The following is a 19,108-nucleotide window of genomic DNA, read 5'->3' on the forward strand; positions in this document are numbered from 1 at the left end:
TTCCACCTGTATTTTGCCCTATTTAAGTTGTCAGTTTTCATTGAGCTGTGTTCAGTCTTGAGCCTACCATCTATGGATTTCCTGAGTTCTAGAAGAGTTAAGTGCTGTTTCTCTGTTGCCATTGGCCTTTCTATGTTTTGTTTTGTAAAGCTATGACTGCTCTTTTGTTTGTATTTGAAAACTGAAGATCAAGTAAAGACTGCCTGCTTTTGAGTTACCTGAGCCTCCTAGTTTGCTTTTGCTTCTGCACATGGGTCTTCTACAAACTGTCTTCTCCAGTAGACCAGAGGTAGAGAAATAGCTTTCTCTGACGGGGAGACCCGGGTTCTAGACCCACCTTCGACACTTTGTCAGTCGATCGTGACATATAGTTAAGCAACATCAGAAGGAGCTGTTTTCCCCAAATACTGTATCTGCAAATGTGATATTGATTTTATATAACAGTTCAATAAATAAGAAATTCATATTGTGAGTTACATTTTATATATATTGTCAGTATTGTCTGTTTTTGTTATATTTTGCCAACGGAAATAGTTGCAAACAAAGCCGTTGGGTTTATTTTTATTTCATGTTTAAGTCCATTAAATAATATTAATATATAACTTTTAATTTAAATAATGTATTAGTACATTTTTTAATTAGGATGTTAATGGAACCTCATAGTAAAGTGGTACTGAAAAAGGAAATTATGTGAACGTTCTGTTATATTCTGTTTGTGTTCTATAGAAGAAGGACAATATTATAGATTTGGATCACCCACTAAATCACTGTAACTTTTTTGTTTTTATTTTGATTATGTAAATTACTCAAAGGTAGGTTTGGACGCTGTAGCAGGGACTCACGCTTGTAAATTCATCTAATAATCCACAGTTAACTTCCTCCAGGCTTTATATTTTAGTCACAGTTGCAGTTGTATGTGGGTGTGAGCAGCTCCTTATCTGTGAACAGTATTAATGTGGGCGATTACATGTCTAACAAATCCGTATCGTTGTCTGCGTGTCACACACACTACAGCAATGTATAGACTTGCACTTAAACTTCATTATGCTTTATTTAGGAAATGTGATCATCGGTTATAAGGATTAGTTTTGGGATTAGTCCCAGCGTCTGGAGAGCATGCTGAGAGTCTGGAAGATGAAGCGTTAATGCTGTTTTTTCAACGTCCCATTTCCCAGATCTGAAATAATGAAAGAGTGTGGATGGGGCCTGTAAATGTTGGCTTCTAGAGCATCTCTGACTTGACACCTATTACACACACACACACACACACACACACACACACACACACACACACACACACACACACACACACACACACACACACACACACACACACACACACACACACACACACACACACACACACACACACACACACACACACACACAATTTAACATAGAGTGAGGGGAGGGTGTGTGAGAGTAGAGACCCAGACATTAGCTCATTTCACACAGTAATCCCAGTAAATTACCGTAAAATTACCAGAATGACTGTACCGGCCAATGCAAAAATATGCCGTTCAAACGAGCAATGGCATTCTGGCTTTTTAGACCATTCACACATCAGCAGCAAAATACCGGTAAATTATGTTGTGTCAGTCAACGGGAAATGATCTTTGAACGCTGCACCGTAGTCTTCATTCGCCAGTGTCAGGAGAAACTCTTTCTGTTGTTTTCTATCTGATCAATTTGACAAAACGAATTTGACTTCTGAGGGACAGGCGTAAGGATATTATCACACAGAACACATTTTTGATCCTAAAAACACGAGACGAGACTCGCATATCTAACTGCAGAGTTTTTCATTGATGAATGAAAAAAGGCAGGGTTCTCGAAGATCTCAAAGATTTAGTGCATACTTGCATAGAAACCTATTTAAAAGCAGCAGAGCTTACAAACAGCGCGGACCCAAAGCAGACTTTTTCAAGTCAGCGCATCCGATTTACTGGTATTTAAAAAAAAGTCTGGTTCACACATGATCTCTTAACAGTCTTAATTAGTGTTCACCACTAAGGCCCATTGTATGAATTGTTACATGTATAAAATAATCTAAATAAAGAATAGAATAGAAAAAAACATATAAATAGAAAATAGAAAAAACACTTCAATATTTATTATGTGAAAATGATGTGATTTGTATTTCCAAAAATATGATCAAATTATACCACAGCTGTGGCGTCCTTTCCACTTTGACCAACAATTTTGTCCATAATAAAGATTAACAAAAAATAAATGTACTTAACCAAGTACATGTGATATGTGGAAGAAATAGAGAAATCAGAGTAAATATCACTTATGAACAGAGTATTTTTATTGGTCATCATTTCCAATCGAGCTGCAATTTTCTCAAATTATACATTAAGTACAGTATTACATAATTGTGTCCACAGGACCAAAAACAGCTATAGGTATAGAACACCCAAACTTTCATAAACAAGCAAAAGGCTATTATTGAATTATTATTAGATTTTTCTACAATGGGTCTCTGAGGGTTCATTAAAGAAGCGATATCTGTGTTTGTGTTAATGGACATACATGGAATAATTAGAGTGTGAGAGACAGTATGGTGTGAGAAATGGGTCAAATCCATGTTCACCTCCACTCCATACCCTCTCATCATCATCATCATCATCATCATCATCATCATCATCACATCTCTCTCTCTCCTTGCTCTATAACTCAGTTATGAACATCTGCCTCTCTCCTCCCTGAAGCTGCCACATGTCGTGTTTCCATGACAGCAGAGGTGTCATTGGCGTATTTTGTAGCAGTCTTGAGGCTGGATCCACAGGCTGTGATGTTCGTGTGAACATGTGCCGTGTTGTTTTGTAGAAGCCTTAGTACAGCAGCTCAATGGAAGTTAGGCATCTGTTCAAGAAACAATAAGCCATGTGATTTTACCAAGATTAAGGATTGTTGATTAGACATAAAGCAACAACAGCAATATGGCAGTGTTTTATAATTCGTAAAATCACATTACACAACAGTTATTTTCTGCTGAACCATCTGTAGCACTCTGCTTGTTTAGTCACTCTTTCTGCAAGTTGCATCATTACACCAGTAGGTGGTGACAAATGACTCTTTATGAGTGAGTCATTGAATCATCCATCAAAGTGTGAATTCGAAATAGCATAATACTTTTACCATTTATTTCATATATAGTTTTTTTTTCAAATGTCTACATGTAATACATAAGCATGCCTCTGCTTTTCCAAATTCAGCACAATTTAGGCAGAAACAAACAAATCTTTATGAGTGAGACACTGAATCATTCATTCATTTGATTTGTTCATAAACCCTAATTAATTTAGGAACAAAGCAAATGACTGCCGTGTCCGAAATCGCATACTATCTGAGTAGGTACTTCTTTTGAATAAGTAATATCTTCTTTGTGACCACTAAAAACATTTTTTCTATGAATGCGTGTAGTTTGGATGAAATCTGGATGTACTGCAATTATCATGTTGTCACTGTCATGTGACCTACAAGCTTCAGTTGCATCACTTCACTGCCATTCATAAATCCTCTCCTGTGGCCTCATGGGATGGTAAAGTGTTCAATGGATGTGCACTTCAGAATCTCACTGAAAGTATAAGATATCTGGGCACTTTCTACCTTGTGTTTTATGAGTACATTCAACTCGTTTTACCCGCTGTTTTTTGTAGGGGTGTGCACGAATATTCAAATTTTCGCAAAATAAAATACTATTCAAATTTTACTACGTTGCTTTGCTAGGCGTAAATGCAGTAAATCCATGATAAATCCCAAGCACTTACTCGCAGTTAGAACTAAATGCACTGGGTGGCGCTGTGGAGTGTTAACAAGTTGTTTGTATTTGATCACATAATGTTGTCGTCTGCCTCGCGAAGTTTGGAATTACTTGAAAATGATCTTACTAAATGATCTTACAAAATGGAATTACTTTTGATCAAATTAATGAATGAATCTGAGTTACCGGTATATCATCACCACAATGAGAAATCACATGAAATCCAAAAAGCAGTCGAATGAGGAAAGAACGGTCCATCACTGCATTCAGAGATGAGCCGAGATGATAGCTTATCTGATAGCAAAATGATTTTGAGACATATACTTCCTTTAAGTTTTGTTGAGGGAGACCGGTTTAAGAACAGAAAACACTCAAACTTCGCTTCGCACACGTTATGTGTCTCTGCAACGTCTAGCGCGTTTTCTCACTCAAGCATGTGGATGTCATTGTCTTTCTCAACATAAACGTGAAACAATATAAACACGATAATCATATGCTGACTCGAGTGTATATGTACGATAACGGGCGCAGTCTGCTTTATTAGGCTTTTTTCCCCGTTCGCGCTGCTTGAGCTTAAATGCTTTTGTTCTTTATATATATTTTTTTCAACTAAAAGAAAACTTGACATATATTGTTAGCTTGTTGTGTGTATTTCCTAATTGTAAAAACTTTAAAAAAAAATGTAGCTTAAAAAAGAATGTCTTTTTCGTTAAACGTCATTTAAATAAACTAATATATTTTTATGACCTCGAAAATTCGAATGCAATGTTTTTGAAAAATGCCCATCCCTAGTTTTTTGCACATAGGGAAGTAGGCATGTTAAGATGCAGCCACCGATTTGAGTGAGTCACTAAATCATTCACTCAACTGATTTGTTCAAACACACATTACAGTGTTGCTCAGAGACACCGCAGTTTAGACTCTGCTTTTGGCTTTGTTTGGGACTGCATTATTGCTGGACAAAATAAGCAAAATATTTTGTCTGAAATATATGTTACTCAATATTAACATATTTTTTATTGAACTGTTGTGTTTGATGCCAATCCTAAAAGTAATGGCACACATCAAGCTTTACGATTTGACAAACACAAACATTGTGGGAGGAGTTATGCCATAGTTTACTTAGGGTTACGGATACTTTATTACTCTAATATACACAGAACAATAAAGTTGTTAAGAATAACGCGCACTGCAGTTGTGGTGTAAACTTCTCTATTCTCATTTAATTAGAACGGTTATTAAAGCTTTATAGTTTGTCTTTGGTTAGTTACCAAGAACGATAACTACGATGCTAACTATATTAGCATCCATACCAACAATATAAGTTATTCCAACAATATTCCAACAGTGTCATTCTCGTTATATCTGTGGTGCAAATTCCTAATTTCACTGGGAATGATTATAAAACCTTTATAGATTTAGTTATCACTATCGTCCTTTATGTGAACCCCTTTAGGGGTTTGTATCCTTAATTATGAGTCGTAGTGATGCTACCCTAGCAAATAACTGACAGTAGCATTACGTTATAAAACAATCTTGGATGTTTAGCCTTAGATTTTACATGGATGGCAGTGATTATAAAAGGCGCTATGTTTTTGTGTGTATGCAGCGTTGCCTGTGGAGAGGTTCACGGTTTGAGTCTCTCTCTGTGTGTGTGTGTGTGTGTGTGTGTGTGTGTGTGCTGTTCTATTTGTAGCTGCTGTGTGCTCATGTCAGTTGCCTAGGAGATCCTTGGCGGAGTCCCAGCAGGGTAGTGGATCTGACCTCGCCCATGGAGCAGAGATACTGAGAGAGCCGGGCATATCCGTCTAGTGTACGTGTTCTTCCGCAACATCCGTCCCCCTCCCGGGAGTTCCTGTTCTGTGACACACACCCAGACACCTGCTCTCCTTGGAGACATGAGAGTGCAGCACCCCCTGAGCTTGCGTTTACAGGCTAATGCCTACTTAGCTCCATGTTAAGTTGTTTATCTCCTTACGGTGTGTCCTGGTACCATGATCACTCCATGTTTGTAAGTGAGCTGTGTCCTTAATATATACATCCCTGTGTACTATACACCACCTACACACCTCGCTCACCCCAGATGTGTTACAATGCTTCATAGCAAACTCAGTCATGTAAGGGCTTGTGGTGAGAGATGGTAAGTCATTTCAAATGGGCTAAATATTAATAGAGATGTTTGCTGGCTGCGTTTGTGGTTGGGATGTAGGCTAGTTTATTTATTTCAGTTAGTTTCAGTGAGAAAACTCTTAGGCTAATATGGGATATAGAGACTTGCTTTATGATGCAAGAATAACATGGTCAGCTGATTTGGGATTTGAATGATTGTTGCTGATTCTGGCAAAATGCAAATATTTATAACGCATTTGATGAGATCTAAATACGATGTGCATTCATTTGATGAATGAACACTAATTTCACAGTATGTTTATGTAAAATTTTGTACAAAAAAGTAGTTTATCTATTGACAAGAGTCATCAGTAGATTTTAGAAAGGACATCTACTGTTAATCATTAATCGACTGATGCTGATCATCTCAAAACAGTTAAATATCACCATATGTTTTAGCCTGAGTGATACATCAACTACTTATATGCTAAGGATTGTGTATGTACAAGGTTGCAACAGTTGATCCATTGCGAATACGCTATAGGTAGTTTTGGCTCTGTGGCTCCGCCTTCTTTGACTTGGTCATCAGACATGAACACTTGCTTTTTACACTGCTTTAATGTTGAAAATAAAGTGGTTTTCTTCAAAACAATCATAAAAAAGAGATCGCTAATTACGCCGCTAGCATGTTGCCACGGTAACCAGGCAGACAGTGTTGCTTGCTTCGCTACTAACGTTAGTTACCTGGTAACGTTAATGAAGCTGTGTTTTTAATTTTTAATTGGTGACTTGTTAAATAGCTTGATGTGTATTCCATCTTATCAGACCAGCAGTCATCAGTCGTTGTCATGGAGAAATCCTGTAAAAACTCGTCGCTTCCGTAACGTCAGAGCCATCATCGACGACTGATGACGTATCGGGTTTATGAAGGGTTGTTCTATTTCGTAGGGGAATATTTCAACCCCTTGGCCATTGTAACTCTGTTTTAAGGGCCAAGGGGTACACTCGAAAACAAGGGGCAGGGGCAAGGGGTGAATTGGGATTGAGCCTTAAGGTGGGCCACCCAGAACACACTAGAAACCGCTTAGCAATGCCCTAGCGACAACCCACTACATTCTGGCATCGAGGAAGTGAGTTTTGCACCGCCAAGCACCATTCACGTTTTCTTCAGAACATATACAAATTTAATTATTTTTGCAATTATGTTTGGTGCAGCTAGGGTGTGGAAATTGCTTACAGCAGCTCTAGGGTATTCTTCTTAACTGAAGATACAGATCATTCAGTATAGTAGTTGAAAATGTAATGAATAAGCAAAATAATCATATTTTGCTCGATTTTCAAGAGAACGTTTCAGAAAGCTCTCAGGCTGACACAGCACATGCTTTATTACTTCAGTGTGCGCATTATGTTCTCAAACTGTAAAGAACAGAACACGGTTATGACAATCTTTATTTTCAGAGCGGTGCTGTAGATTAGTTATGGATCATATATCTGTTATCCATTCACTCTAATGTTATGTTCTTTCTGTCTTTAAGTCCCAGAGACTTATTTCAAAATATCCCCTTTTTCACTTTAAAATTCTTTTAAAACACATTTGACAATATTATGAAGCTTGTATCACCAAGACATTCACTTTTCAGTGATCAAACTACCGTTGGGAATGAGGGAGTGAGTGAGGTATTAAGCAGTTATTTTTGTTATAGCTGCACAAATGCCTTCTGACGGAAAGCAGAAATCATAAGAGTGCTTTCGATATTGCTGTTGGGTTTGGTGAGGTGTGACAGGAGGGCATGTTACTGTACCTGTGCTGAAGTCTCCAGAGTAAACATGAACACACACTTCTGCACTGCTGTTTCACTGACTATCACATATTTGAGTGTGCGAGTAAGTGTTTCATTTTTCTAATCATCTAATTAATTTCAATTTTTTGACTCAAAGGCTCCCAATATTTGAAGGCTCTTCTATTTAGGCTGATATGTACTTCTACTGTTGTAAAGAGAAAAAATATATATATGTCAGTTTATTGTTGTACATTTTTAGCATTTTATTTAAGATTTTGTCTTCATTTTATTGAATTTCTTTCAGTTGTCTATTTTTATTTCTCAAAAGGAATTTAGGAATTTAAACATCTGAGAGAAAGTTGATCAATAAAATTATATTAAAATTATATTAAAATCATAATTTCAAAATGAAAACTTTAATACAAAAATATATATAAATAACTTATAAAATAATATGTATATAAATAATTTTAATTTCAAGGAATAAGTTTAGGGATTTTAAAGAAACTTCTGAGACAGAGGTGATCAACAAATGAAATAAAACTCATTAAGGGTCCTGAGCTATGAAATAGCAATTTCTCTATGAAAAATAAATTATAATATAATATAATAAAGTGTTATAAGACATTACATTATAATGGCATCTTAAAATCTGAAAAGACAAGAAGATTAGAGAACATCAGATTACATTTTTTTTTAAAACTTTTTCCTTTGATACGGTTTTAATCATTTAAGTTGCACTTTTAGAAATACTTAATGCAACAAAATGACATTGTGAAATATGATCCTGGCAGATGATATTTATTTTTGGCTTTATAGGACTTTGGCTTGTCTGTAATGGATGCAAGGGAAAAGGCTGGAGAGAAAGAAGGGGTCACGTCACGTGTGTGTTAAAGGCTCCCTGGGTGTTGACATGAACAGAGATGCGAGGCTATGATGGGGTGTTTGATACGTTATGTGAACGGACAGCAGAGAGTGAGGGTGACGGCTAACACACACACACACACACACACACACACACACACACACACACACACACACACACACACACACACACGTTCCTCTGTCCATGTGACGGTCATGCTCCCTCAACAGTGTGGCTAAAGCGGCTCAAGTGACACCAGTTATTCAGTACCTTAGTAATACCATGGTACTACCATCTGATACCATCATTAAACATATCCCTCAGGCTTCAGAAAGCTTATTCACAACACAACACAGTTCTGAGGTCCAGTGCGCCTACATCAGCGGATTAGCCGAGTGTTTCATTCATTTGGCTTTTTAGCTAATCTAGCTGTATTGGGTGTTAGCTCAGCACCAGTGTTGGATCACATTCCCTTTTAGCCAGCAATATAAATCTTTGCTTGATTGATATACGTTGTTACACTGTCTTTGTTAGTGATGGCACACATTCAACTAGTGTTTTGGAAAGCTGCCACACTAGAGCCCGACAGGAAAGCAGCTTTATGTGCTGCAGTTTCATGTCTATAGATACACATATACGCATAAGTGCTGTGCTAATGTATGGAGGACAGTGATTATGTTATGTTTTATGGGTATCTTAACTTGTATTTAAGTTCCTGGGCAACCAACATAGCAACAGACTAAAAGCTGCTAAAAGCATTTACTGAACATACAATTTACTGAAGAAGCAAAGCTGTATGAATATTATCAGCAAATAGCTTTTCTTATTTTATGCAAAACCAAATGTGTTGTTAGATTTAAAATTTAAATCTTAATTCAATATACATTCTCTGAACTTTTGAATATTTTTCTGTGAAAACAAGAAATACTGATTAAGAAGTGCATTTGCAGTAACCACAGAGCAACACCTAATACAGCAAATACACGACTAATGTTGTTTTATGCATAAACCTCATTTAGCTTGCTGTTTAAAACAAAAAAAAATGTTTTTTTTAAAAACTTAAAAATATTAAAATTTATTTCAGTTCATTTTGTTTTTAGTTATTTATGTTAAATCAAGCTTGAGAAATGTTGCCTGGAACGATACCCTCATGTCACGATTCGATACATATCACGACACTGAACTCACGATACGATATTATTACGATACTCCAAGACATATGATAAAAGGTTAACACATTTTTTTACTGTCGATTAAAATGTTAAATTTGATATTACGTTTGGTGTGGAAATGAATAGGCTTGGTCTTGGTGCTGGTAACCCAATGCACAGGACAATGATGACACCAGAATAAAAATATTCATAATTCTGAAGCTGAAAATACACAATTATTTCAGACGAATACGCTTGCACTCTGTCACTGACTAGAAATATTGAAAATAATGTAGGCCACTTTCTGGTAACATAAGACATTTGGTATTATCAGGACCCACAACTATTCTCCCATTGCATTATTATACATTATATTTAACATTATAGCAGTTTAATGTAGTACTGACACTGAAACTACATTCAAATTCACCTTCCCTTAATCTGCCAGTATTGATAACTGTTTAGTACCCTTCCGGCACAATTCAGTACTTCTGACTCTCTTTTTTCTTGACAGTCAGGCCTGTCTGTGCGTGACTGATAGCAGTTTGGGTCTTGTTTTACACGAAACAGGGTCACTGATGGAGACACATTGCCGCATGACAATACCTCGAAGGTCCAGTTGTGTTCCCTCAGCCTTTGTTTGTTTGTCATCGGCACCTCTGTTTGTGCTGATAAAGGAATATCGGAGATGACAAGCCCCGTCTGAAAAATGAAACATTCACAAACTTTGCAGACATGTGAAATGACAGGGGTTTTCTCCTTGAACACAGCTGAAGGAGGCTGGAGTGGCCGGCAGTCAGATATATTAACCAATTGACCGTTCGCAAAGACCCACCCCTTTTAGTTACTGTCGCTATGTCCGACAAGCTACGCCGCTCTCACGCCACACCATGTTCTCACGCAGTGAAAAACACACACGGAGCAGAGAGGAGACTGACAACACGCTGACAGACAAGACAGACCAGCTTACTTTTGATATTAAACAAAGTCTCACCTTTTAAATTTGGGCATTTTTTTAAAGAAATTTAAACAATAAATATCGTTTTGTGGCTCTTTAATGTGTCTGTCAGATCGCTGTTGTAGAGCATCAGTTAAAGCTGCTCGTGAACCGATCATCTCTTCCTTCTAGTTCATTTATAGCATCAAATAAACATGAATGAACATAAGAAGGAATGTTGTTTTAACCGCGGAAAGACGTCAGTACACTTCAAGTTCAAATCCTCCCATGTTAATCTACTAACTCGCCTGACTGCTTTGTCGGACAAAATGGCGGATGACGAAGTATGATTGGTCAGATCACCTGTCAATCAAGCTCCCTGCGAAGGGTCAATTGCTATATGGGTTCCAGAAGTAAAAATACATTTGCTGTGTCTCAATTTGCCTACTTATACTATGCCCTACATTTTTTTACATACTATACTTTTGAGTGTGGACCGTTGCGGCATAGTAGGCAAGCTTTTAGGACTACTAATACTTAGTAAAATGCGTCTTTAATGGACCACTCGGTCGCTGAGGTACATGCATCCTGTCACTTTTTAAACTGCCCGGACATTCAGCTCGTCACAATTAAAATCCTCCAATTCAATTCTGCTATTCTAGTGCTTTCGGTAATGATCAGATCCACTAAAGATCGGGGAAACTTGGCCGATGGTCAAATTTCCTCTTTCTCTTAAGTGGAATCTTAAGCTAACGCATGCACCCAAAAGGCTCTTTAATTTCATGCTACAAGACAGTTCAACTAAGCTTCCGTTTAAAAGGTCACTGGTTGTGAGAAAAGACATAGTTTAGACAGCTACTGTAGGTTAAGACTGTCACCATCAGCTCTTGTTGGATTTCTTTTTATTTATACCTTCTAGCAGCAGAATTTGAGTTCAGAGTCAACATGAAATGAAAACCGACCCTACTGAGTCCTTACAAAGTCTTGATTTTGTTTTGGGGTCTACTAGAATAGGTTTGCATGCTTGAATGTTCAAAAAACACGTTGTTTTCATATATTTTACGTTGCAGCTCCTCTCTTCCCAGTCTGTCAGTAACTCTGTTTAGTTCGGGTCTCTATAAAGACCTTCCTTCTGAAAAGTGCAGTGTGCTCTGATTGGTCGGCTGGACCAGTGTGTTGTCATTGGTCAACACCTTTGGGAAATGCAAACATAGGCTACTACTAACGCAACTAATTATTTAAATGAGGAATATTGTGACGTTATATGAGACTACAAAGGAGGCGTTTCACGGGGTTTAGAAACCGTGCGCATAGTGAATAAAGGACCGTTCACACCAAGGACGATAACTATAAAGATATAGTTCTAAAAATCTTTCTCAATATTAAAGAAGCAGAGTCAACACCACAGCCAAAACAATAACGGCACAGAGAAACAGATTTGGAATCCCTTACAGAACGATTTTATCCAGCTGATAAACAATAAAAATCAATATCATAGCCAATCAGAATCCATCCTGCATAATGAGCTCAAGGATTTAAAGTGGCAGACAAGCACGCGCTTAGAATAAACAGAACTATTATCGTCCGCTGGTGTGGATGCTAATAAAGTTAAATGTCAGTGAACTCTCTTTGTATCTCTTTGTATAATCATAAAAAAGTGTTTCTTCATAATCTTGAAGCAAAATGTGTTTGTTCCGTCTCTAAAATGACTTTTTCATGAGAAGTCACCAAGGTCGCTTAAGTTTCAGCGAGCGTGTTTCAGGAGGCGAGTCGTCTTTTGCAATCACATTTATGTCTGCCTCTATTCCGCAAGAGAAGCCAACTTTCTACAAACCACTCCATTTTTGATGGATCCGTCCTACTTTTTTTATATTTTCGGAAATGCGCCACATTATGAAAGTAAAATGGGTTGCAAATGTCTTTTCGAGTTGACTCTAAACTTGACAGGACTTCAAAGACTAACACATATCTAGAGCTTACAGAGAGTTCACACACACACACCCTCAAACCAATTGGGTTAATGGGCCGGAAGGTCTGTGCAGACTCTCTGCATGCTGCCATTGAGTTTTTTCTTCTTGGCTGGCCAATATCCTGGAGCTTTGCTTCCTATGCTTTTGTCCCAGATTGAAAACGAATGGATAACTCTATTATGGCAGTTAATTTTTCCTCATTACTCATAGTAACAGCTTGTGTAAGCTTAATGACTTTTTGTAATTCATGAAGTTTGGAGATTGCTCCTTTTTTTCCTCACACATTGCTGTGGGATGATGTGGGATGCACCATACTAAGCCTTCTAACAGAAGTAAAGTCTATCGTCTTTTGTTTTGCATTTTACACGACATATAACCTCATGTAGAACTGTAAGTCTCTGGAGCTGCAGTAGTATTTAAATGAGAAAACAACATCCGTTTCATGCTGACTTTACATCTCTGAAACATGTCCTTGGTTTGGTTAAAGGTTGCGGGTTCAAACCTTTCAACAAGACATTAAGTACTGTGCTGTACTGTGAAAAGGTCGATTGTCCCTGTATGTGGATGGGAATTGTAAAGATTGTAATGATTTCAATTCCTAATCGATATTTTGCTACTTTTGAAGTAATCATTCCTAACTTTAAAGAAAAAAAAGATTGTTTTTGGTAACATTAAAAGCCCGTATTTGGTGCGGTGAGCAGGGTATTTTAGTACAGTGTTCCTTCCACAACAACAGGAATACAGATGGTCAGCAACTGTTAACGTCATGAAAAATGATTAAGTGTCCTTTTTATAATATAGGCGAATGTGTAAGAACTGGTTCTCGATTCCCAATCCTCTAAATTGCTTTCATTAAAGAGCCTGCTTACGCATTTTTTTTATTTTAGATATGTGATCTGCAGAATTGAATGCATTAGCCTGACTGTAGGATGTACAGTATGGGATTAATGAGACCTGGTGAACGTGCAATTTAACTTACAGTATGCGTTTTGCTGATGAAGCATCGCAGTGTAAAAGTGCTTACTCGTTTGGGTCTTGTGCTGATTGATGCTCCTCGTCCTCACTGAGGTGTCTGACTGTCGTCAAAGCAGATCATTTGACTTATGTTGACTTAATCTGTTTAGATTTAAAACACCAGACATCTAATGGCTGTCAGAATCCTCCACAGGATCATTAATCAAGCCCTGCTTTCCTTTGTTCACTTGCTGTCTGTAAGAAAACAGATCTCGTCACTGATACTGCTGGACTAAACGATGCATGCGTCTCTTTTTCATTCTCTTTTTATCCATTTTTGTTTGTATCTATCCATTTTACTGTTCTTTTTTTCAATGTATTATCAAGCACTTGCTTTCGTATGAAAAGAAAATTGCCCCTATTGGCTTTTCCCCGGTTATTGCTTCCCCCTAGTGGTTAAACCGTGGTAGTGCATAACCTGGCATAATTGTTACAACATAATATAAAACAAATATCTCTAGTTGAAATTCACAAATTCTAAACACATCTGGAGGTGAATGACGTTAATTTGCCAATTAAGTTGAAAAAATAAAGATGACAAATTAATATTGTTGTTCCAAAGCTGTTTTTGTGTCACTAAACTCCTTTAATGAGTACATTTATTATTTTAATTATAACTCCCCTAAAATAATTATTAATCGATTAAACATGATGAAGCAGAGATGTTTCGTGTGTATTGCTTATAGTATGCATTTAGTGAAAAACAAATAAAATGTAATAGATGCAGACATTTTTTGTAAAGAGAAAACAACATGCACATATTCTATGGAATATACATGAGATGTGTTGTACATGCATATTGTACAACATAATATCAAATGAAACATGTTCAATTGAGGGCAACATTTATTGCTGATGAGTCACTCATGCTTGTTACATCAACTCTGTTTTATGTTATAATTGTTACATAAGCAGTTTCAGTTACATGTTTGGCACATTTGCTGCCACAACACCCTTTAAATGAAATGATGTGTGCACTTCTTTTGTTGTTATTATTCGTCATGTACTTCTCTTGTCGTCCAGTAGAGGGAGCCCGAGGCACAGATGAGTTATTGAATGTCTTTGTCTCTGCTCTGGATCGCTCTCACTTTTAAACACTGACGATTATGGAATATATATAGTGCTAATATTGCTTTATGGGTTATTTTAGTAATGGCAAATGATATACAGCAGCAGTGAGAATGGTCAGAAAAATACAGTATGATTCAAACCATTTGATTACATCACTCGCAGATGGGTGGAGTTTATCATGTTATGATGATGTCATTGCATTCAGAGGGACTTGGCTTTAGTAACCGCAGCATGCTTTGTCATACTATTAAAATAGATTTTTGGGAGGAATCTTGTTCGGTCCTGCATGGGACGGGTTGATTTATTTCTAAAGAAGCTTTAATACCAGGCCACTATCTGATTTAATCAAAGATATCCTAAAAAATATAATTGTCTGAGGGTTTTGTAAAGATGATGTACGACACTGAATGCTGGTCTAGTCTTCCTGCAGACCTGCGCGGTGTTGTGCAGAAATACCCTGGACATTTTCTATTCAGAGTCTTTCTCAGTCTGACCTACTTTTAATGCAGCTTCAGTAGAATTTGCAGAGATATCAGCTGGATTGATGCTTCTGCAGTCTTTAGGTGTTCACCTGTAAATGTCTTACTGTAGCAATATTTACTTCAAATTGCTATGTGTATAGGATAATTACTGTGTTTCTGGAGTGAATATGTAATTAACTTTTTTTAGTTGTTTAAAATTTAAAGAAGGCATATCACGGTTCACTGGATCGTTCCAGATTTTTGTTCAGATGACGTCGGATGCGCTGTAAAATGCTAGTTGTCTTCACAAACACAACACGACTACAGTCATTGTGTGAGTTGTGTGAGTGTTGACATCCGGATGATCTTTCTTTCACAGTAGCAGGTGTTGGGTGGTAGTCATACAGTACATGTTCCAGCACTCTGGTCTTCTGGAGCTAATGGTCAATATTTCATCATGAATTATTAAATCTCTTCAAGTAAACTCTAAAAGACCTTCTACAACTGTATATCTAATAACTCAGCCGAGGCTTATTGGAAAAACGTGCCTTTAGCTACAGTTTTGCAAAACTCCAAGAACGTACCCATTTATACAATTCACTGTAGTTTCCACTAGTGGCAACACTAACAACTTTTATTCCTTTTCACACAAATTAGGATTACGGGGAAGATTATTAACTCTTTCCCCGCCAGCGTTTTGGGGGAAAAAAAGTTGCCAGCCACAAGCAGCTTTTTTGATCATTTTCACAAAAGTTTCATGGCAAACATTTCAATCTGTAACATTGGACAGTTTTGATTTATTTGCCGTTTAATGTTGACGATCACATTATTTTACATATGCATCTGCTTTCATATGATATCGCTTGTTTCTGCCTCTTTTTCACTTGTGTTTTGAACAGAATATTCTGTACTCTTTCAGAAGATGCGTCATAGCGTCACCTACCGTATGAAAGTGAAAACACGGAAAGACAGACATTTTCGTTAATGGCGGGGAATCTTTGTACAGAAGAGGATTAGGGCCAAGCAATAATAAAAAAATAAAACCATCTCAAGATTAAAGTCATTATAATGCAAGATTAAACGCGTTAAATTTTGAGAAAAAAAAGTCTAAAAACAATCTTAGAATAAACTCATTAAATATCGAGAATAAAGTCGTTGTGTTTCGAGAAAAAATAGTCGAAATACAAAGTCGAAATACAATCTTGTACACAAACGTGTGGAATTTCGACCGAAGGAGACGCTTGGGAGAAGACGCCAGTACACTTGCGCTGGCCCAAATGCACTCTGGCATATGGACAGCTATGATAAATTAAAACCCTTAATGGCTGTATGGTTACAGTCGTTGCATTGTTAAGAGGCGTACACAACCAACAACGATCCTAAAGTAATAGCCAGTTACTTCATAAAAACAGTTACTGGCTTAGGAGGGTGTCCCAAGAGGATCCGCGCGGACATGGGGACCGAAAATGGTATTGTGGCAGCAATGCAAAGGTTTTTACGAAGTAACCATGGAGACAGTTTTGCAATTTAACGAGTTTTTTCTCGAAACACAACGACTTTATTCTCGATATTTAATGAGTTTATTCAGATTGTATTCCGACTTTTTTCTCTCTCTAAATTTAACGAGTTTAATCTCGCATTATAATGACTTTAATCTCGAGATGGTTTTATTTTTTTATTATTGCTTGGCCCTAATCCTCTTCCGTAGTTCTGTCTCACAAATTATGGAAAAGTTGTTGTTTTTTTTGCACAGTTCTTTGCGAAATACTTGGTTATGACCTCAAAACGTTTACTCTAGTACTTGATTTGTAAGGTAACATATAGATGGCTTTTTTAACATTGCGTAATTGCAAATTTGCATTGTTGAGCGCTAAAAACACGAGTCAAGATAAAAGAGCTTAAAGGCTTGTAGAAGCAAGCTAAAATGGCATGGTTGCTTCAGCAAATGCGTTTTTATCTCATATTGCTTTTGTTAACACTATCAGTTGGGTTTAGTGTAGGGGGTATGCTATTTTTAAGCCTTTTAGCGCCACTCACTAGACATTTCCGAACTGCCTACACACTATAGCCACTATAACTATAACCTATAACCACAAATTCAGACTTCCATATTTGAATATTTTGTGAGTTATGTCTGTGAAAAAATCTATAGAAAAGTTTACTTTTTTGGCTAAAATAAGCCAAGTTGACCAGACGTTAAGCTTCTAGTCAAAAGACAGAATTAAGTAGCGAAATATTTCCCACACAGATATTTTGCTCTCTTATATATTATATTAAAAACCTAACAAGGAGTCTTTCTGTTGAAACTTGTTAATGTGCTGAATATGTAATCAGGGATTTAATTATTTAAAACACATTTACATGCAAGCTACCTACATTTAATCTCTCTATTTTATCTGTTCACAAACAACCTGCTCTAAATCCCTCTTTTTAAGAAACAGATGGAGGAAATATGCCGACGGAGATGACATTTGCCCAGCAACACATTGGAATTATGCTCTTAAATGCTGGTCTGGCGGAGATACACAGTTAATGTGCTTTCACTTGGCGTTGGCTGCTATGTTTCCGCTCTCCTCTGCTGTTCTCCTCAGCCAATGGCTGCACAGCTCTTTCTCATTCATCCAATCAGAAGAATGTCTCCCACCCCTTGACACTTGATTAATATTCAGCGACTGCAGTCCCCATCACGGGCTCAGGTGGTGCACAGAACAGAGCGGGAACATGTGAACAGTGTGAATACATAACACATGCTGCTCGCATTGATAAGATGACACTATCAACAGCAGTGAGGCTTCAATCTCGATTCAGATTGTTTTCTTTGCTTTAAAATGAGGTGAAAAGCAACACTGAGTCTCGTTGTAGAATGAGTTTCCGTTTCATCTCTGTTGTGAGGGGAAATCTGTTCTGCCAAGCCTTCTCTGAGCTTTCACTGCAAAGGATTGTATTTTGAGGTTTGTCTTTTACCCAGTGAAAATATCTAAACATACATAAAACAAGATAGGCTAGATTTTCTTGAGAAGTCTTTACAGACAATATATTATGAGTTTATTTTTCTTACCCAATTGGCTTTTCTTCTTGTTTTCAGCATCAATTTTAAAAGATGTATTGATGTTTACACATTGGTTGTGATGCAACAAATCGACAACTGCTAAAATGTCTTCTGTTTTAGTTGACCACGGCCACTGGAAAAAAAAAGAAGATTTTTAAATGGTTGTGATGAGACTTTTTTTGAGTAGTTTTAGCAAAATATTTGGTCTGTGTATGATAAATCAGCATAGTTAAAATTTATCAATATTGGCAAATTTTGCTGTATTATTGCTGTATTTAATTGTTACTAGTGTAGTAAGAAAAATATGCTTATATAAAAGTTACATTCACTTATAACGTGGTAGCCTACGCAGTGTTGCTTAAGTTAGCCCCGCCCACCATGAAATGTCATTCGTTCAAAATCCAGCTCCACATAGCTGTATATTAAATATCAAATATGTTCTGACTGGTTGTGGCTATGTGACTGTTTCATATCATTTTCACGTTCATTGTGGGACTGGAAACGTATCATATTGCTTCAGGTTGGTGCATTAAACTTAAAGGGATTGTTCACCCAAAAATTAAAATTCATTAATTTACTTAATCCTTCCAAACCTATGTTTCCTTTTGTCTTAAGACAGAATTTTTAAAAAAATTATTGAAAAGTTACTTGTAATATTGAAACTTGTAATATAGCAAACTAGTAATATGGACCACTTTTATGGTATTTTGGTGTCAATTTTGCTGCTTGAATGCTTCACATTCATTGTAATTGTATGGAAAAGAGCAGCATGAACATTCTTCAAAACATCTCGTTTTGTGTTCTAATGAAAGTTTGGTGAAAATTATCACAAATGTTGGCAATAAAAAAAAAAAACGCTGGCGGGGAAAGAGTTAAAATAATAAAAAACAAACCTAATTCAAGATATATTCACGAAAAAAACAAGCCTTAA

The 19,108-nt window shown here is 36.9% G+C and overlaps 1 protein-coding gene across 33 annotated transcripts in view; it reads left to right on the plus strand.

Moving 5' to 3' along the window:
- ank3b (ankyrin 3b) overlaps window positions 1-19,108 on the plus strand; it is a 171,185-nt gene that overhangs the window by 47,287 nt on the left and 104,790 nt on the right. For 4 of the 33 annotated variants that reach the window (XM_079596444.1, XM_079596467.1, XM_079596453.1 and 1 more), the window contains exon 1: window positions 5,766-5,909. The exons of 28 other annotated variants lie outside the window; for them this stretch is intronic. In XM_079596444.1, coding sequence (XP_079452570.1) covers window positions 5,907-5,909 — 3 coding nt within the window. In that variant the 5' untranslated portion in view covers window positions 5,766-5,906. Of the gene's footprint in view, window positions 1-5,745; window positions 5,910-19,108 lie in introns of those variants that run through there. One more of the 33 variants, XM_079596471.1, reaches the window with a different exon arrangement.

Source organism: Phoxinus phoxinus (assembly GCF_949152265.1).
Source record: "Phoxinus phoxinus genome assembly, chromosome: 21".
NCBI lineage: Eukaryota > Metazoa > Chordata > Actinopteri > Cypriniformes > Leuciscidae > Phoxinus > Phoxinus phoxinus.